A 22659-nucleotide genomic window follows, 5' to 3' on the forward strand; every position below is an offset into this window, starting at 1 on the left:
GATTAAATAATACAAAAAAAAAAATAAAAAAAATTTGTAATGAAATTTTTTTTTTAGAAAGTTTCATAGAAAATATTATTTTATTTTATATGGGAAAAATATAATAAGTTATAAAATCGATCAATTCCGAACATTCCTAATTCGATTATTTTAAAAATACAACAAAAATTCCAAAAGGAGTTTCTTTACCGACTTTAATTTATAAGGTTTCAACTTTAATCAATTCACATAAAGAAGGTCTATTTACAGTCTTAATCATTATTTGCGTTAAATTGAAATTCAGCTCAAACCAAAAATAAAAATTTAAGTTTACTAGTTTATGTATTCTATTGCTAAATTTAATTGTTTTTAATTTTTTTTTTGTTATGCATTACAAAATGATAATGTTGTGATTCACTAAATTTGATTGTTTTAATCGTTGATAATACTTAAATTATAGTTTGAAACTAACTGAATTTGATTGTTTTAATCTTTGTAATACCCGCAGCATCCATTGAGTTAATTATATGAATTCAAAAAATATACAATATGATATATAGCATTTAATATATATATTTTGGCTTTAATAAAAATTATATAAAAAGAAATGACCAAAGAAACTCTTAACATTGCCAAAAATGCTACACCAAATTCTAAAAAAAAATACATGTTCTATTTTTACGGCGGATGTTCCGACTTGGCGACTACATTTATAAATGATTTTGTTTCAGAATTTTTAATGGTACCAGCCAAAAAGGAAATTATAAGCGATGTTAGTTTACTAATTAGTTCTAATACTCTTCTAGGCTTTTAGTACCTACTTCCTCCGTTTAATTTCTCGTAACAACTTGCAACAGCTTTGGAAAGCAAATCAAAACCGAGTTATGAGGAACAGGGTCTTAAATTTACTACTATGCCTTAAGTGTAATATACAAATAATTAAAATAGAATTTGTTTAAATTAACCGTAATTAATACTATTATCATTACAACTTCTGAATGATGATTTTACAAATGTTGGAAATAGCATTGGCTATACATAAAAAGGTAACAATAAGAAGTTTTGAACCTGTAGATTCCTCCTTTTTTTGGATAATGCATGGCATTGGCATTACGTATACCTATTTATATATTGCTTGGGTCCTGCATAGATACACAAAATTTTTCAGGAAATTTTATTATTAAAAGATGCTAATAAGGCTTGAACAATAATAAAATGTATTAAAATTATTAATCTGTTATGTATTAGTAAATGATTAAACTGAATTTAGTCATATAAAGGATAATAACGATATTTTATCGTGATTTAAACTTATATATCTAAATAACATATATAATAATTTATTCGTAGATATAGTATCCCTATAAAAAATTTTATCCGTTATTTCTGTAAAAACTCCGTAAAAATGAGCCTTTCACGGATCCATTCACGGAAAATGTAAATAATTCGATAAATTCCGGGATATAAGGTTATTAATTCCGGAAATATGAGCCTTTTACGGAAAAAAGACGGAATATAAAAAACGGATAGACCTTTTTTACAGGGAGTTAAAGTTTAATTATACTTATTACAATCATTTTTGGCATTTTTTATTATTTAAATTATTTTTACTCAAATGTATTAAAAAAGGATAACCAAATAAAGACGATAAAAATTACGTTGATAAAAAAAAAATGACTATACTAATTCTTGCCCATTGAATCCGACGTGGAATTAGCTCGGATCCATATAATGACGGCAGAAGACATGGGTCCGGATGATTACAAATGATTACAAATCAAAATGTTGATTAATCGGACCCGGTTCACCATCTGGAAGTAGGGGGGAAATTAGTATAACCCAAAAAAAATATATAATAGAAAATTTTTCTAATAAAAAAAAAAATTTTCTACATCAGGAAATTTTTTTAGGCGTAACCATGCGACGGTGAGGTGTAAAAGTATTTCAAGTCGTATAGTAAAATTTAATATTAAATTTTTTTTCGTATTACATAAAATACAGTATAAAGTAGCTATATTTATCTCATGTTTACTAATTGGTCGCCAGTGATTTTTTTGATGATATACACGTGTATTCATGCCTGTAATTTTTCTGATTTTTCATGCTCACATGTTTATAGTTTGTTTATACCTTTTTCATGAACAAAAAAAATAGACCAATAAGACAGGAATCGGGTCATCACTGGACGTTAGTCTCCATGAGATAAAAGAGTTATTTCGCGCCGTGAAAATCATTGCTCCCCGTGAAATAACTATTACATTTATCTGAAACCAGAATTATTTCCGAAAACCAGGATTTCCCAGTTTATAAATTAAATATAGGCACATGATGATTATACAATATTACACAGGCTTACAATTGATTGACGGGTCATTTTCCCAGTAAATTATCAAAATTTTAAAATTTTATAACTTGTGCTCTATTAACATTTAAGTAATGCTGTAAAATTTAACGGATATATGATGACTTTAAGAAACATGAAATCACCTGGAACTTCTAAAGAAAAAATTTTATCGGAACGAAAGGTTTGATTTATTATTATTAAAGTGTTAATGGCTTTTCTTTTAAAAAAAAAGCAAGATATTTTATGGAAAAGACACAGATATTTGGAATATTTTCACGAAATTTGAAACGAAAATGTTAAGAAGAGTCAGAGTTATTAAGGATTAAAATTAATAAGAAATTTATTATAAATTTTTTATATATATAATTATGCGTAAGCTTGTGAATTTCTTATGAACATTTACGTGAACTTGTGTAAACTTACATGAGATTTTACCCCCATGAATTTTATAATTATATTAGCAACTATATTCAAACAAGTGAAGTAAAATAAGTTAAATACTCTGCTGATGAATAACCAGTTTTTAATCGGTTAAGGTTTTTACATTCAATCTATATCTAGAATATGCATAAAATGTCGTAATTGTTCAAAACTAATGAATATAAAGAATGGCTAAAAAAGTTTGATTCTATAGGATCCTATAAATATTTCAGTTATTAATAACTGATTTTTTTGCAGTAAACTCGCTCACATCCTTTATAATAAAATTATTGATTACTTGCTTCCGTCCCTATAAAAAATTTATTCTGTGTCTTTTTTATTCCATGTTATTTCCTCAATGTTCACGGAGTTTTTACAGAAATTAAGGATAAAATTTTTACAAGTCTTGCAATAAATATTTATAAGGAAATTAATGACACGAGAAAAAACTTATGAAAAAGTAATTTATTATATAAAAATTTAGAACTGAAATTCAAATTTCAAATCATATGCGAAATGCGCATAGATGGCTAAGCTGTGGCATTTACTGTAAAAGAAAAGAAATGCTATTGTGCCATATACAGCCATAACTCATAACTCGATATAACGATAAACCATATTTATAAAGCATTTATTCGATACCCATCCTTCGATCACGTGACAATTTGCCGATATTTTTTCAAAACTTAACAAATGCTTTATACAGCCCTAAAATATTTTTATATGTATTTTTGTTTTTTGACAAAGAGGATTTTAAATGTCATTTTTAGCAAAATCCATCATTTTGAAAAATTATGCCAAAAATTACACTAACTTGTAGAGTATGCAAAATTATTTATTTATTTATTTTATTTTATTACTAGAAGAGTAGTACTCCCAAAACTATTACAAAATAAAAGTCAGGCAACATTTACATGATGGTAACTAATAGACGTGTATAGAATTTTGGGAATTAATCCCCTACGGGACCTCACCCTTCGAACAAACTATTCAAAATACTAGGACTACGCTAATACTTCAAATGGATAAAAGAAAGAAAAAAAGAAAAAAAACAAAAGACCTGAGCACCCACCCATCTGAAAGTAACGAACATCTAAGAATTAAAATATATGTAAAAATTATTAGTCCTAGGAAAGTATAGTCTATTTAAAATAAAGTGCGAAGGGGTTATATATTGTAATAAAACAAATTTTGATCAAAAGTAATTGAGTCTGTGATGGTTAAATATAATGAATTAATCCATGGTAGGTTATGACGAAAATTTGAGCTTGTTAAATAGATCCAAAGCACGGAATCATCTAAGTTTCTTGTAGAAGTCATGAAAGGATTAGTATATCCTATGTTGAGTATATTGTCATTTATTGGATTATTAGGAGAAGTGTCAAAATTATTATTCTGACGTTGGCGTTCTCGTCTATTATGTGTACGTTTAGTGAAAGTGGATTTTGTGATATTATGGTCAATTTTATATTGTTTCCATTTGGACGTGCGAATTTTCCATAAGAGCTCATAAATATCTCTATGAAGGTCGAAGAGGAACGTTAAGAGTAATTTTTTGTTAATTTCTTTGATATTTTAGCATCACGGAAGGGTGAGATAATTGAAGAAGGAATCATATTGATCAATATGCAATGTAGGTCTGGAGCATCAAAAATCGTTGAAATGGGTGTATTGAAACTGGTGAATACAGGAGATTCTGTGATTATGATATTATGATCTTTAAATTTGTCTTGGTCCAGGTTGTTAATAATAAGTGATTTGTAAATTAATTCGTGTTTCTTAAAAATATCTTTTAAAATGTTAACAGATTCAGGACAAATCCAAAAGTGTTCATTAAGTATGCAAAATTACGGATAACGTATATTTTATTCAATGATCGGCAAAATTGTCACGTGATCGAAGAATTTTTCAACAAAGTCACCATTGGGTATAATAAAACGTGTACGTCATCATGTTAACTGAACTTTCTTATTTGTTAATTTATCATCTTTTTCATTTCACTCAATAAGACGATAAGTGCGATTTACAAATTTCACGTGAATAGTTTCACAAGATTTTCCTTACACAACAAAACGTTATTACCATGTGTACATGTGCGAACTTACCAAGGTCAGTTATATAAAATACAAAATTTTCTCGTTAAATAAGTATTTCACGCTCGTTAATAGTCGCGCAAAGAATTTATAATTTCGTGAAGCAACATGTCTGAATACAGCAAAAAACGTAGAGCCGAAGACGACAACGAAAGTAAAAAACGTAAACTAGTAAGTGATCTTTCAGAAGACGAATATGAAGTAGAAAGAATAGAGAATCACCAAGTTGTAAATGGTGGTGATGTTTATTATTGTGTCAAGTGGAAAGGTAACTGTTATATTTAAAAAATAATTTAATTTTACGTTATGTTATTAAAATTTTTCTTTCTTTTTTTATCCTAGGTTATGATGATAGAACTTGGGAACCATCAAAAAATTTAGATAATTGTATAGAAATATTAAAGGAATATAAGCTAGCCGTAAAATCGAGAAGGCAACAGGAAGAAAAGAATAAAAAATCTCCAGCTGCAAAGGGAACTAGTTTTATTAATCAAAATCAAAGGATAGTTTCCGTTAAAAATGCAAGAACGATTAATTATGTAAAGGTAGATTAATAAAATTTTGTTTTCACTTATTTACATCATAGCATTAATTATTAAATTATATATTTATCGTAGTTTTATAGTGATTTAAAGCATAGTCTTCCTGATCCCTTTTCAAATGAAGACGATGATTATAATAGAAAAGAAGATTCGAGAAACAATCTGAATGATGCGAGTTATTCAAACATGCCATTAGAAGCAAGATTGCCTCCATTCGGTCCTGGCGATCGTTCAACTAGTTCAAAAAATAGAAAATCAAATAAATCGAAGGAGCCAACTAGCAAATCGCCTGTTAATGCAAAACCCAATTGGCGCGGGATTATATATAGAATAAGAAATAAGGAGGTTAAGGAGGAAAGGAGAATTGGACCGATTCAAATTACAAATTATATTGGTAATTCTATGGAGAAATTCCCATACTTGTAAGTTCTTCAGCCTATTTAAATAATATTCTTCTTTTCTCGATCTTAAAAAAAGTAATATCAAACTTGTAATTTTTTTTTTTTAAGTAGAGATCGAAATCAAAACCAATCTAAATTAATAATCAATCAATTTGTGGGATATAAAAATAGCGTTATAGAATATTTAATTAAAGATCCTTTAAATTATGTCAACGGATGCGCTAAATTCCCCGTATATGTAGCAACTGTTGCTACTTCCTTATTAGAAGAATTAACGGAACTAGACTATCTTCAATCTTACTTATCAAAAAAACATAGGGTGTGTTAGATTAATGTTTAGCAATATATACGGTATTTATATATTTTATATGACTAATTTTTTTTTTTTATTGATACAAGGTTGGAGTTATAAATGCCGAGAAGTGGTCACTCTTTTTATTACCGACTACAAAAGAATTTAGTGATGTTCTTTATGTAGAAAAACCAAAGAATGTGCAAGATCTTTACTTTGTACTTCAGTTCTCGAAGAATGAAATAGTAAAATCACCATTTTCTTCGACATTATCATCACGTCCTAATGTTTATTCAAATAGTGATCCAAATTTAGGTCCAGCGAAAAAGCATAAAAATTCCGTTGTTAAAGCTGTTAAAACACAAGATCTTGAAAAATCGCAACAGAACAATATATTACCAAGTATACAATCATTGCCATGCTCACCACAAACACCAAATAAGGAAATTTCTAATAATTTAGATGAACCATCTTCACTTACAAAGCGTAAAAATTCAGCACAGCAATATGACAAAATGCAACAGAATAATGTGCCTTCGAAAACTTCACCTCAAATTTGGCCAAATTTCAATAGTACAAAAAAAGAAATTTCTAATAATTTGGAATTACAACTTCCATCAGCTAAAAAACATAAAAATTTCATTCACACCGAGTTATTACATTTTGACAAAATGCAACAAAACAATAAGTTGTCAAAAGAATCATTTTCAGTTCAGTCAAATTTCAATCCAAATGGGAAAATTTCTGGTAATCTGGATTTACAATCTGAAAAGCACAGAAATTCTGAAGAAAATCAGCAAAACGTTGTACCATTACTTTCTCATTCTTCTCAAACTGTCATCGAAGATAAATCTTCAGATTTGTCAGTTAATTTTAATAGCGAATTAAAAGATTTTTTTGAAACTTCAAACTTTGCCGTGATTGGATCAAAATATATTGAAAGTCAAAATGTAATTAATCATTTGATGAAGATTGGTAGTAATGAAGTATTAATCAAGGATCCTCGTATAAATTGTATTTTAGTAAGTTAACTCCTTATTTTTAAAAATCAATTTTTTTTTTAAAAAAAAAAGAAATTAATTCTCATTTTTTTTGTAGTTTCATCAAAATGTAATTACACAGGGATTTTCTTTTGAAAACTTTCTTATTTACAAAAATAATCAAACAAAATTTTTCTTGATCTTAAAAAAAGATGCTACCATAACACTTCAAGAAATATTTGTATCTGGTAAAGTGATATACAAATAATATTATGATATTAATTTTATTGTTATTGTTATTAATAATTTGTTGTTATAGGTGGTGTCATTCTAGTAACTTCAACAGCTATCAAAAATACTGATAATATTATTGATAGCATTTTATATTTCACAAATTTGGTAAATTTTTTTTTGTTTAGGTATTGGATATTATTATAATAGAACATATTATATTAAATTACAATTATAATCTAGGTTAATGGATGGGATTTCAAGATACATCCTAATATATTGAGTTATCTACAAAGATTACTAACCTTTTTATCTGATAACGAGTTCTTGAGAGTAAGGTATGTGAAATTATTTAAAGATAATGATAATCTCTTAATTTTTCTTAAAAAATATATATATGTGAATTTTTCTTTTTTCTTTTTTAGATTAAACAAAGCATTTAAAAGTATTGAGGATGGACTTATTTCTGGTAATATTAAATATTTACTACCAAATGAGATGGTAAATATCTGGTTGGTTAATAGTTTTATATTGTGCTTGTAAAGAAATAGTTTTGTTTTTTGGCATTTGTCTATTAAAGTAAATCATTTTTAAATTTGTTATAATTAATCTTTTTTCTTTTATATAGCCATTGGATGATTACAATATGGATTCACGTAAACTTACTTTTGATTCGATGGAATGTTTATCAAAAACTAATTATGATAAGTATCATCATTTTGTTGTAATTGATGATACTGATGAAATTGATGAACAATATATTGAAAATGAAATGAAAGGGGTAAATATAAAGAATTTTTTTTTTTTGCACTTTATTATTATTATTATTATATTTTTATTAATTTTTTTGGTTATTATTTAGATTGAAACCATGTCAATAGAAAAGTTTAAACAAAAATTCATGAGCATCAACTTCAAGTGACCTTCAATTTTGTGATAATATGTAAAATAAAATAGACTTTAGTTTTATAATAGAAATACGATAGAAATATGTGCCTAATTTGTTATTGAAATAAAAGGATATTGACTGAAAAAAAAATTTTCAAACTATGAATTAAACAATTCTCAGTGATGACTACATTGACTAGTATATATATTATCATGATTGAACACTGTAGTATTATTCATATCTATATTTTCTATTGCCTTTACGTCTATTTATGATGACAGCATTCTTATTTATTAGATTTAGGTTTTAAATCAACTGAATGAATACCTTGATCAAATCTGAATAAGGAAATTTTCAATAATCAAAAAACCATTACTTTCCGCTTTCCGTATCATTTCTTGTTCCCTTCATACATTTTGTTCATAAGAATTCTAAGAATTCTGGATGAAGCGAAGGTTCTAGACATGGTGACACAAAATTCGCTCGTATCATGAGTTGATAGATGATTGATTAAGTTACACAATAAACTGAAGTACCCATTATATATCAGTTTCGTGGTGAATAAATAAATTACATGCTCCGGACTTCAACGGCTTCCGTTCCCTAGTTATTAATTTTTCTCGTAATAATCCTGGTCCCGATCCGGCGAAATGTTCAATGTAACATTCGTCCAAAATGACATACTTCAGATTAACGCGTGTGATTGTTAACTACGATCCTTGCCAAGCCTTAACAAATAACAAATCTACAATACTTAAACTTATTAGGATCAGCTAGTTGAAGTTTTGTAGACGGCTAGTTGCGACTTCATTAATGGGTTGACTTTGGGTAAAGATGGAAATTGTTCAGCAAATTATCTGTTTAATTTATTGAATTCACTTATAACTACGTTCCTTTTTGTCCGGAATTATAAATTTGGGTGGAATTAAATTTAAACAAGAATTAAGAAATTTCTTGATTGGGTCTGAGAACATAGAACGTCAAATAATTGACATCATTATTATAAAATTATTTTGATGATTGTTACAAGTAAAATGTTTTACATTAACTTTTCATTTCCATCTGTAGTGAGAATATGAAAAGGATTTATAAGGAATTAAGCGAAATACAAAAGATTTAATAGGAATAAAACAAATCTGAAGAAAATATATAAATTCTTTCAGCGCCACGGCGCCATCACCACACGATTATTTCGATTTTATTATATAGTAACTTACTGCTATACGATTGGCTTTTAAAAAAAATTTTATTGGTAAATTTATGTAGTTTTTAAAATTTTAAATTAAGATATAAATCTTTTTAAAAACATGTTATTCCATTCTCCTATTTCACACCCATCCCGCTAAAAATTAAAAAAACTTGCCCATTTGAGATGAACTCGGTTGGGAAGAAAAAAACTGATTATTAAACATTATATTAATAACCGTTTTTTTTTTAATATATATATATTATATATTTGGTTAAAAAATAAATAAAATATGAATTAAGATAATGAATATCTCTGAACAAACCAATGCCCTATATATACTGTAATCTAGAAATTCTTAAATTATGGGATATCAAACAAACGAAAGATTATTTTACTCCCTTTGCCAAAAGCGAACATGTCATTGTTATTCTTATAGTTATTGTTACTAGCTAACTTGGGAATACAGTGACTTGAACGATCGATTGACTGATTGTATCACAAATCTAAGCCAATCAATTTTTAAGTGAACAATTCATGTAGAATAAAGCATTCAACGTGATAAATAATAAAAAGTAATTTTTTTTTTTTTGCTTTTCATAAATAATTTGAGCTCTAAATATTTTTAAAATTTTTTTTGTTATCATTTTATAAATTGCGCTCTTAAAAAATTTCGATAATTTATTAAAATATATATATAAAGACATGATATAAAATTTTTCTAAAGCCAATTTCGGTTATAACCTTCATTCCTCATTTTTCACATTCAAATCTGCTAAGAATTAAAAAAACTTGCCCATTGGAAGGATCCTCTTGGGAAGAAAAAACTGACTATTAAATTATTTAGTAACCTTTTTTAATATATATTTATACATATAAAAAAAAGAAATAGAAATATACCGTATGAATTAAATTGTCTTTGAACAAACTAATGACCTAGTATTTATATTTAATATTATTTGTTATGGGATGCCACAACAGATGAAAGATTTATTTTACTCCCTTTACTCCCTTGATAAAAATCTACCGCATTATGGTTATAGCTAACTTAGTAACTTGGAATATAGTGACAAAAAAAAAATTTTTTTATTTAGTTAAAATTTTTGCACAAATTCGGGATTTTTTTTTTTTGCAATAGAATTCAACACTTTTATTATAATAAGAAACAGTTAAAATTATGAACATATTATCGTACGTACAAATCGAAGTCCACGCATAATAAATATAAATAATATCACGTGATTTAGCGAACTACTGTTGTTGGGGTGGCCTAATATATATGCTTACTTGTAATTCCACGACAAATCTTTAATTAAGAAATTATCTGATTGGGAATGAGAAGATGGAACGTCAAATAATTAATAATTACAAGATCATTCTGGCGAATTTTTAGAACATTGCGGTTCTAATTAACTTTCATTTCCATCTGTAGTGAGAATATGAAAAAGGGTTTAAAGGATTCATTTATCGATATTCGTCTTATAGGAATAATTAATCCTCCTAAAACAAATCTAACAAAATTAATTTCTTTTGTTGCTACCGCATGATTATTTACATTTTTAGCACTCCATTTTCCTATTTCACACCCAACCCGCTAAGAATTAAAAAAAACTTGCCCATTTGGGAAGAAAAAACTGATTACTAAATATTATTTTAATAACCGTTTTTTTTTAAATATTATTTGATTAAGAAATAAAAATATATAATATAATTAAATATATAATATAATTAAATTATGAATTAAGATTATGAATAGTTCTGAACAAACCAGTGCCCTATTTATACTGAAATCTGGAAATTTTAAAATTACGGGATATCAAAACAAGCAAACGAAAAATTATTTACTCCCTTTTCCAAAAGCGAAATGTCATTGTTATAATTGTCTATCACAGTTTATTGTTACTAGCTAACTTAGGAATACAGTGACTTGTATCACAAAAAAAAATCAATTATTTTTAGACTAACACTATTTTCATAAAATTTCGAACTCTATTTTTATGTCAGAGTTAAATTTTTGTACAAATTTAGCACCAACATTATTTAAAATTTATATCGTAGCTAAACCAAAGTTCTCGCATAATAATATCACGTGAGTGTGAATGCCAGATATTTTCCGAGTTTTTTTTCGTCTTAATCGCTTTTAACATCAAATATTTGAAACCATAATTCTTACCTACCGCAGGATTAATTTCCTACAAAACAACACACGATATTGTTAATATTGTTATTGTGCTTTGGGAATACATATGATCTGCATCACTCCGGCATCATAAGTTAGAATATTTTCTGGAAATATTAAATTATTTTTTTTTATAATTGGAAAAACAAATTTTATTTCATAATTTATTTGCTAGTAACAACAATAACCCAAATAATTTTTAACGGGTTGGGTGTGAAAAATGGTAAGCGGTAAATATCGAATGAATATAACGAAATTTACAAAATATCTATTTTGACTTTGTAAATCCAATTGATGTGCCTTTACATACGTTATTTTCACAGAAATTAACGAACACTGTATAAAAGAATGATGCTGCGATATTCAAAGATTAAATCTCTGAAGAAGAAACTCTGCTTTTGCTTTTCGTTTTCCTTTCTCATGTTCCACAATTGATTCAAGACTTTGAGCAAAAGGAACATGTTTTCTTCCAGGAAACGAGCAATGACAGAAAAAAAGGTGTAAAACTTTAACGGAATCGGAAAAGCACAATACTGAATAGTGTGATGGGCGTTTCGGTGAAATCATGAGAACTACAGGCAAGGCATATGATAATTACCCACGCAAACCCACCCCCAACCCACATACCTAAAGAAGACGTAAAGAAAAGCATTATGCAGAATTATAAATAACTCAGGCCAGAGATTATTTTTCGGCGAAATGGCTTTCGGCGAAATGTCCCGATACCAAAGAAAGAAAAGAGGCCTAAGAGAAGACTTCCTAATGGTACAGGAACGAAAGCGTGGAGTCAGTGATTGTAAATCGCTGCATTTACCTATCATGAGAAAGAAGAAATTATTAATAATGTGCAAATTTTTATTTAATGGTAAAGAAGACATAGCTAATTCCTTCTCTAGAATTAGCAGACTTTACCAATAACAAAGTTAAGATGTTGCTTGAGTTGGTTATCAAGTGAATAGTTAATTAAAATAAAAATAAAAATAAAACATAAAATAAAATAAAAAAAATTAAAACAAAAAGCAGGTAATTCTTAGTTACCCACCACCACCGTTCACCAACCCAAGCAAACACTCACTCTGCAAAATAAAAACGCACCTCTTTTAAAGTCTCCTGAACCACTTTACACTCATCTAGAACATGAAATTGGAGTCAGTGATCGTAAATCTATGCATTTACCTATTATGAGAAAGAAGAAATTATTAATAATGTGCAAATTTTTATTTAATGGTAAAGAAGACATAGCTAATTCCTTCTCTAGAATTAGCTGACTTTACCAATAACAAAGTTAAGATGTTGCTTGAGTTGGTTATCAAGTGAATAGTTAATTAAAATAAAAATAAAAATAAAAAATAAAATAAAATAAAAAAAATTAAAACAAAAAGCAGGTAATTCTCAGTTACCCACCACCACCGTTCACCAACCCAAGCAAACACTCACTCTGCAAAATAAAAACGCACCTCTTTTAAAGTCTCCTGAACCACTTTACACTCATCTAGGATATGAAATTGGAGTCAGTGATCATAAATCTATGCATTTACCTATATGAGAAAGAAGAAATTATTAATAATGCGCAAATTTTTATTTAATGGTAAAGAAAACATAGCTAATTCCTTCTCTAGAATTAGCTGACTTTACCAATAACAAAGTTGGGATGTCAAGTCTAACGTTTCTCACCTTTTTATTCTTTTCATACTTCTAAAAATTCCTTAAATATCGAAGTATGATTATAATAATGAGCCAAAAATTTCAACTCTTGAAGAAGAAAAACGTGGGGAAGACAAGGAAGCCACTCCAAAAGTTTAGATGGTGTACCCAAATATTTAATATTTGCATGATAAAAATATTGAAAAAATAATTATTTGCGTGAGAAAAAATATAGGAATGAGAGAAAATGAAAAATTTATTTGCATGAAAAAAATAATTTATTTCTTTTATGAGGGAAAGGGAGAACGAGAGGGGAAGGGAGAACGAGAGGAAAGGGAAGAACGAGAGGGAAAAGGGACGAGAAGGGATGGGTTGGGAGTGTTGGTTTGTGTGCGGGCGATGTTTTATCTTCTTTTTTCTCGTCGTTTTTCATTAGCTCTATCTTCTCTCTTCTCTTTATTAGGTCTTCTCTTCCTTTAAATAGAGTATGGGTTTGTGTGGGTTTGTGTGTGGGTGATATATTTTTGCGTTTTCTTCTCTTTCGTTTTCTCCTTTTTATGTGAGAAAAATATATAGGTATGAGAAAATTTTATTAATGTGTAATAAAAAAAGAAAAAGGACTGTATAAATATTTTTTTTTTGTCGCACAAGCTTTTCGTAGTTATGATTAAGTAATATCAGATATATAATTAAAAGCCACAACCTATTTACTTTTAATATTTTACGCGTAGTTTCAATTTAATCATGAGTCATCTTATGTGGAATTTTCCAATTACCCGCAATTTATTTAACTTTTATAACTTTTAACAACCGATAATAAGTTCATAACACAAGCCACTGATTTTGCTGATTTTATTATTAATCATTATTACTAAAATTCTTGATATCGGATCTTATTTATACAATGTATTATAATAATTTCGGAATTTCAATACTAAGTTATTAGTCATATTTCAAAATAATAAATTTTATCAAAAGTACGGTTATTATTAATAATAAAGGATTTGATTTTTTAAAATAAATTTTCAGAATATATATACTCTCACATTTTGAGTTAATATATTCGTATGAAATATACATTTTATTATGCTTGTACTGTTACAATTCAATATCTGAGTTAATTTTCAATAAAGAATTTTATTTAGAAATAATAAATAAAATCCGATAGTTAGCATCCGGACATATAGTCCTTCGTGCAATGTTTTATAACACAAATTACATATATTATATGACATGAATTATTTTAACACGGAAGGCTGGGCAAATTTGTGTGGTATAGATGATTGCTTTTGATAATGTTATTGATAAGGTTACTGAAATGTCGATGTCGTCGTCCAATAATAAGTTTCACGTATCATTTTCAATTCATTTTTAGATTAACTCAATAATAGTATAAAAATAGATATGATAAAACTTATTTGCAAAAAAAATGATAATATACTAGGATATAATTTCATATCTTTAAATATGATTGATAAAAACGTAACATAAAAAAGATTTCATTTAGTTTTACTATTAGTAATTCTCACGTGAATCCTCCAAAATTATTTGAAGCAGACATTTATATGAAGAGAAAATAAACGAATTTTTTTTTAAAAAAAAAGAAAAATAAAAAGAAACAAATTTTTTCAAGAGAACTAAATTTTTTAAAGAACTAAATTTTTTTTAATAACATCTCTCAACTATCCACAAACACTGCCCTTCCATCCTACATTAGCTCCATCAGGACCATAAAAGAAAATATACCCACGATCACTACTGGCTTTCAATTCTTTTTCCAAAAATTCACTTAATTCCTTACTCAATTTTTTTTTGGTCGCAGCATCTATGCCGATAGATGTAACTCCAATAATGTAAGCCGGGTCATCGGAATCATTAAAGATGATCGAGAGGTTGTCTTGAAGAGAAACACATACATATGGTTTGTTGAAAACGTTGGCCGAGTAGGAACTTAATTCTCTAATGAATTGTTTGTGGTCTTGCACCTGTTGATATTGAAATAAGTGAGGAAAAGGTAAGCGAAATAGAAAAATAGAGTAACGAGAAAGGGAGTAAAAAAAAAAGAAATAGGAAGAGAGTATATGAATTTATAAGGATGAAGGATCATATTTTCATAAACTTGTTTACCTGAACATTGGTTTTAACCTCGATGTATGGCATCTTTTATTTTAAACGTTATATAATTTTTTTATTTGTTTTCTTCTTTTTTCAAGAGAGAGTTTTGGTTTTTTTTACTCCTTATTTATATGATGAGACTAAAAATAAGATTGATTAAAGATTCATACAAATAATAATAAGTCAAAATCTAGAGTCTTTAACGGTAACGCAAGATAACAAATAGTTTAGAGTGTTTTATTATCATAGTTATAATGAAGTAAGATCTTTAGAATATTATTAGCAACCTCATATTCCCTATAAAATTTTTTTTAGAAAATTGATCACATATCGGAGTTTTTTGAATGAAAACTAGAAAAATGATCATCTATCGGAATTTTATCCAAGAAATTTTTTATGGATTTTATTTCATTGTTTAGATTGACGACTTGTGTGTTTTTGCTCGCTTTTACCTTTTAAAGAAGTTATAATTGTTATTAAGTGTTATAATTACATACATTATACATTCAATACATTGTTTGTGATCTATATATTCAATGAGTAACGTTAATTAGTTAGTAGGCTGATCACCTTTAACTTTATTTAGCAAGCTGAATCCTTTTAAGGATCGATTCGAAAATCGTCAAATGATTCCGAAAGTCCGAACGATTATTCTTGATTCAGCGAAATCTTGATAAATGATTAGTAATATAATTATATCATAACTTGTATTTATCTTATTCGAATTCAATATTTACTTTGCTTAGTTGTCGAGGAGTTGTATCTTTCAATTAAAAGTTATTTCTTATTAAATTTCGGCAGTAAATGAATTACAATGTCAATATATGGAAACATGTAACTAAATATGAAGATGGTAGTTGTTAGTGAACTTATATGAAATGATATTTGAATATGATGAAAATGAGAGCAAATCTTTTCCTAAAGAACACTTTATAGTTTTAATGATAACAACGAAGTGATTTTAGATTTATAAGCAATTAGTCACATACAATAAATAATATACTTGTTTAATAATAACTTTAAACCGTGTTATTTAAAATACATCCCTATTATAAATTTTCTGGGAAAAATTCCGATAAATGATCATTTTTTTAGTTCTCATTCCAAAAAAACTCCGATATGTGATCAATTTTCAAAAAATTTTTTATAAAACATAGTACGTTGTCACGTTCCTAAGTATTATTGGTTGTTTTTTGAAGTCTGAAATAGTCTGAAATTAATTACTGTGTTATAGTGTAAATTTACATGTTCATGTAACTAGGTAAACACTGATAACTATAAAATATACGGTTACCGGTATATCGTATTAATATATGAATCAACCTAAGATCATATTCCTTGTCCGTTAATATATTTTGCGATTTAAGACAACGGAATATTTTTCTACCTCGCATAATCATTTATAATTCATTTAAAAATCTCTTTTTTTCTTTGAGTATTACAAAAAAAGGATGACTTCATTATTATTCGGAACACTACGAATCTTTTTCTTATAGTATATTATATACATTCACGGCAAGAATGGGTAAATGGTCGATCAATCTCTATTTTAATGGATAAATTAATATTTAATCATATTTTTTTATATCTGATATCATTTTTTTTTTAATTCATATATTAAACCTTGTTTTTTGAAAATTTTCTTTATTATCCCTTTTTTTATATTTATTATTTTGAAATTTTATTTTTCACTATATTCTTTATCAGTAAGCATTAGCTAATTTAGCTATGATAAAATTCCATTACCAAGATTTTTTTAAGCATTTCATCCTTTAATTATATTTAAAAATTATCATCCTTGAATATATGTCCATTATTATATAGAAAATTGCTCTTGACTACACGGAAAGACGGGTTAGGAGTTACAGCCACCTACTTAATGATCCTTTCAATTAAATAATTATTAAGTATATTCCATTATTACACACAATTATTAGATATTTTCTTTTAAGAATTAATTGAAGTCTTTTTATCTCTACGAAATTTTTTGACTAGAACAAATAAATCTACTGAGCGTCAACATACTATCAGGGCTCACTATGGTGAACAGAAGTATCATAGAACAAGATCAGTTTCAAATCTCCAACTCTGTATAATATATTTTCAAATATGTATTAATATATTGAATTTAAAATATCAAAAAAATGTTTTTTCCAATCCTTTAAAAGTAAAATCACAATTATTCAAGTATATTTTTTTGCCGCACCCTAAAATTGCTCAATAAATTTAATTCATGATGGAACTTTGGATAAAAAATAACCTTATGTCCTCGATTTTTAATAATTTCTTTGAATTAAGGGTTTTTGTGCAGCAAAATCGGGTTGAAGAGAGTTCTACCAGCACAGCAATCATCTTTTTATTGATGTACACTATTCTTATATTGGAAGTCTTTCTTATATTGGAAGTCTGGCTGGAATTATCATTGAAACTTAATTCCGGCTTAATTTGTAATGGCCAAATTCTTCAATTTTAATTTAGGATACATATATAATTAGACGATCTAATAGATATTATGATTGAATTATCCAATTGGAAAAACTCTGCTATTATAATCACAAAGTAATATTCTATCAAATAGCAGGCTTATATTTTTTTATAGCAGTAAAAAATTTTTTTTTATATTCATTTTCAGTTCCTTTAAAATTACCTGACCTTAGACTGTGTGCACCGTATATTTACAATTTGATATATATATTGTTTCCTTCTCAACTGGTTGATACTTGTAAGTTAGATCAACCGTACAACATTGAAATTTCTAGAAATACGAGATTTTTCATTTATTACCAAAATAAATGATTAGAAATTTATTATCATAATTATATAAGAAAATTAAATAACATTTTAACTTAACCTATTTTAACCAAATGTTAAATTTTATTATGAAAAAACCAAAATTTCGTACAAAAAAAGTGTGAAAATATTTAGAGCTCAAAATTTTATGAAAGATAAAAAAAAAATCCAGAAATTTAGCTCATGAAGAATTTATTAACCCTAGTTGAATAGTATTTTTCTTACATTGCCAAATTTGGATAGCGATAAAACGAAATTCAATAATTTATTGTTTCCTACTTTAGAAATATCATTTTCCGATCATCACAAAACCATATATATTAAGACTGCCCCGACTCGAACCTTATTTTCATTACATTTCTCTCTCTCTCTTTTGGTTCTCACCCTCTCCTTCTCCTCTTTACTATAAAATATGTCTTCAAAATTTACTAATGGTTATGAAAAACTTTTGAAAACAAAAATAGGATATGATGATTATTTAAGCCTGAGAAGGACGGAAGGACCGGATGCTAAAGAAATTCTGCTCATTCAAAGATTTGTGCATTAGGTCTCAACATTTTCGCTCCGCATTTTCTAATGAATGAGCTGAATTTATTTCAGAAAACAAATGTTTTACCATAATTATTTAATATTATTCTTAGGTATTTGTATACAATATTCATAAAATAATAAAATTTCGTTTTAATAAAAAAAAACCAATAATAAAATAAATTTAAATTCATTTATTAAGGAAACATTGAATTGAAGAATTTATTTACAAGGCTCTGGTGTATCGAAATTGTTGATAACAGCAGATAAACTTAATATTTATTCATTGATTCCTATATTCAAGAATGTTTAGATATTTACGCCAAAATAACTGGTACTCTTGAAACTGCTTAATAACTGAACACGAGCTATTTATGGATTTATGGAATTTTTGTCTTGAAACTATTTGTAAAGTACAAAATAATTTATTTAATGTTGATAAATTTACTAATTTGTGAGTTCATTTATTTGAATTATTGTTAAGAAAGGGGTGATTGGATAAAATTGAAATTTAGGAGCAAAATATTGAGAATATCCACTCTTAATTAAATTAAATCATCTTCCTCTTTACTTTATAGCTTGACAGGAAAGACTCTTTCACGCACGCCATGATAAAAAATACCCCTCGTGATTTTAAACTATTATATCTCTCAAGTAGGAAGGATTTGATCCTAATAGTACTTTTCATAGAAATCGTGGCAATAAGGAGCTACTATCTAGGTCGCAAAAATCAACATTAACAAGTTGGATTTCTGCTTAATTCTACAGATGGAAAAACATTTTTACTGCAAAATTAGGTATAGTTATGAGAAATTTAATTATAATTACGGTTCACATGTAGGAAAATACTCTAATTTTTCAATCGGGCGTACAACAACGAAACTATCCATCCTGATACAGGTTTATAGTGGAGGATTTGAAGTATTTCAAATAAAGTATAATATATTTAGTAATTAAAGTATAAGATTTTTGAGTGTTCAATTAGTGATGCCGACTTAATTTAAACCAAATGTTAAAAATTGTTGAACATTTATTATTTTAGTTTCAGCTAGTTGCTACAATTGTTAAAAGCTATAATAAAGTTTAAACGACTTATGTTTAATTAAAGTTAAAATTAGACCTTTTAATTCATATTTACGATTAGGCTATCAACATTACCCATCCATTTGGTTTACCAATATGGAAAACTGCGTTATATAAAAAATTACGGTCTGTGACGCGTAATGCGAATTCAGCGCTTCATTCAACACCATCTAAAAGTGAGAAAGAGAGAGAGAAGGGAAAGGGAAAAGAGCGAGAGAATAAGGGAAAGGGAAAAGAGCGAGGGAACAAAGGAAAGGGAAAGAGGGAAAATGGGAGAAGAGCGAGGTCACCACCCACCCCACACTCCCAACCTACATACCTAAAAGAAGATGTAAAATGAGGGAATCGAAGAGACCTTAAGAAAAGAGAAGTTTCATCTGATGAGTTATTTATCAAAAAATTATTCAACAATGTTTAAGATTATTTAATTGAAAAACAAAAGAATACCTAAAGAAAAGAGAAGAGAAAAGAAGACAGAGAGAAGGCAGACTCCAGAGAGACGCCTAAAAAAAGAAGAAAACAAACGTTAGTAATGTTCGTTAATATAAAAAAACTGATCCAATCTTTTTTATTTCCCGGTATCCCAATTCGAAAAAAAAGTTAAAATTATCCGCTAAGAGAAATCTACTTGGCTAAGAGCAAGCCGAAACTAAGGTATTGGGGACACATTTATATTATTTACGTTATATACTCTTGACAAAAAAATTATGTGTTGCGTGTCACTTTTATTCATATAACAATATATTTATCGCCGATAACTTATGACAATCTATATATCAAATGAGTAGATTTAGATTTTATATTCAGATTTTGCCATTGAATTTTTACAGTTACATGTTACATTAGATTCATTACATTTATAAAAATACATTACTCAGATCTAATGATTTAACAAGTTAAAAAAAAACTATTTCAAAAATGTTGTTAAAAAAAAGAAAAAAATTATAACCAATCAGCTAAGTCGGCATCACTTATGCCCAATAGACCAATTGTGATATCAGAGAATAAAAAAAGTTATACAATATAAAATCTTTGATTTCCCCGCTTGTTTAATGGGATTATTAAAAATGAAGGCAATTAATGTTATTACTCCGCCATTATCTCGGCCTATAGAGTGTATATTTAAAAATTTATAATATTGTGTTCGTGAAAAGATAAGATATGAGGAATTAAAACTAGGATAAAAGATGTGCTACCCTGCTTGCATATAGATCCTTGTGCTACAATAGCACTTCCAAAATTCCGTTCTTTTTTATAAATGATATCTATCTATGGTAACTCCAATTATATATAGTAGATATTTTTCTAAAAGTAAAATATTTCTTAAAACATAAGAAATATCTTCTATAAATAAAATAATAAAAGAAATTTTTTCTAAAAATAAAATAGCCAAGGTAATGTTCAATTACTGATTGTTCGCTTACAGTCAGATTTCCATTAAGAAGCTGGTGGAGTTCTTCCACCGAAGTTTTAAGTATCATGTGCATTTTTCTTACGCATCTCAAAGTTGATTCTCATCATCTTTGCCTTTAACCCAATCGCTTTTAAAAATTATATTATATAAATTAATTTAAAATTGATTTTTTTATTGAAAACGGTTATATTAACTACGTCACTACCCCTAAAAACTATATAAATGATGTAATATAGATAAAGCTATATATATATATACATATAAGTGTTAATTTTAGAAAATTTAGAATTTTCGATATGCAGATCGTATTATTTACATTCAGTGTCGCGTGGCTAAACAAGTTTAAAGCGCAGTAGTACTGCAACAAACAAATTTTTTTACAGTTAAAATTATATTAAGAACCCACTGGTTACGCACACTAATTCTACATAATGAGTTTCAAAAAAAGAAACAATAACAACGTTTCACGGTGTAAACTTTCTTGATAGTGAAATATAAATTTTTAGAATAATTTAAGGAGTTCCTCCGAATTGCCGAAATCACACCCGAATAAATCAAAACGTGTTAGAATCTTATTCTTTGTTACATTGCTATTTACCTTTCATCGGTGCAATGGCGATTAGTAAACATTAAATATTATTACAAATAATTAAAAACAGTAATGTAAAAATGAACTTTTCGGTAAAATTTGGTAAAATTAAAAAAAAACTATTCCATTTTTAAATCTTTAAATTCTATTTATAAATAAAAATTAATATAAAATTTACTTATTAATTCTTAGTGATATCCACGTGTATTAGATCCACAGTTTACCGATTTTTCCACAGGTTAATAAAAAGATATATAAAGATATCCTCATAATTCATATTCACAAAATTTGGTTCACTTGTTTTTTTTTTGAAAAAATTTCTAGTTTAAGCATACAAGTATGTCTGTTCAATCGAAATTAAATATATTTTTAAACCTCATTGATTATAGAAATATATACCAACTACCTTATAATAATAATGCACAGACACTTGCGACTACTATAAGAGATAAAAGACTGACTGGCAAAGGATTAATCAAACAGAATATAAAACGCGAAGCTCATAGGCTACAATTATATAGAACTTACCGATTGCAAAATTATACGACTCATCGATTACAATTACTTCAAACTCATCGACTACGATTATATAATAGATTATTTAGTAAACATATAATTAATTTGGCAACAACTTATGTTTGGAGAAGGCGGCTAACATCTACTCAAAGAAACCGATTTATAAATCTTGCAAATAATGCAAATAATATCCGATTTACAAACAATCTTAGTACCATTGATCAAATCGCTCGATTAGCTACACCTCAAATTACTGATAATCCTCTCGATGATGATTTTTTTAACGGTGCGGGGAACTTTTGTAATAATAATAATAGCCTTGATTCTCTAATTCTACCTGCCGGATGCCTAGGTTCTTCTTCATCGTTCCCTTAAATTATATTTTTTATATCACTATTAATGTACATTTATTTATTTCATTCATTAATTATATATATTTCTACA

The 22659-nt window shown here is 27.4% G+C and overlaps 3 protein-coding genes across 3 annotated transcripts; 2 read left to right on the forward strand and 1 right to left on the reverse strand.

Annotated features, from left to right (window-relative positions):
• The first annotated feature begins 4846 nt into the window (after positions 1-4846).
• Positions 4847-8315, forward strand: OCT59_014024 (uncharacterized protein). Its single transcript, XM_066141909.1, has 11 exons — positions 4847-5104; positions 5179-5381; positions 5454-5800; positions 5888-6098; positions 6179-7093; positions 7170-7299; positions 7371-7450; positions 7526-7620; positions 7708-7783; positions 7911-8063; positions 8145-8315. Exons 1-11 carry the CDS (start codon positions 4945-4947, stop codon positions 8202-8204), a joined length of 2430 nt encoding a protein of 809 aa, XP_066001994.1. The 5' UTR covers positions 4847-4944; the 3' UTR covers positions 8205-8315.
• A 6304-nt stretch (positions 8316-14619) lies between these two features.
• On the reverse strand, positions 14620-15340 carry OCT59_014025 (uncharacterized protein; the record flags this gene model as incomplete). Its single annotated transcript, XM_025315054.2, has 2 exons — positions 14620-15165; positions 15308-15340. The coding sequence occupies 2 exons, from the start codon at positions 15338-15340 to the stop codon at positions 14863-14865; spliced, it is 336 nt and encodes a 111-aa protein (XP_025183660.1). The 3' UTR covers positions 14620-14862.
• Positions 15341-22038: 6698 nt separating this feature from the next.
• On the forward strand, positions 22039-22590 carry OCT59_014026 (uncharacterized protein; the record flags this gene model as incomplete). Its single annotated transcript, XM_066141911.1, has 1 exon — positions 22039-22590. The coding sequence occupies one exon, from the start codon at positions 22039-22041 to the stop codon at positions 22588-22590; it is 552 nt and encodes a 183-aa protein (XP_066001995.1).
• Between the last annotated feature and the right edge of the window lie 69 nt (positions 22591-22659).

This window comes from Rhizophagus irregularis, chromosome 21 (assembly GCF_026210795.1).
Source record: "Rhizophagus irregularis chromosome 21, complete sequence".
NCBI lineage: Eukaryota > Fungi > Glomeromycota > Glomeromycetes > Glomerales > Glomeraceae > Rhizophagus > Rhizophagus irregularis.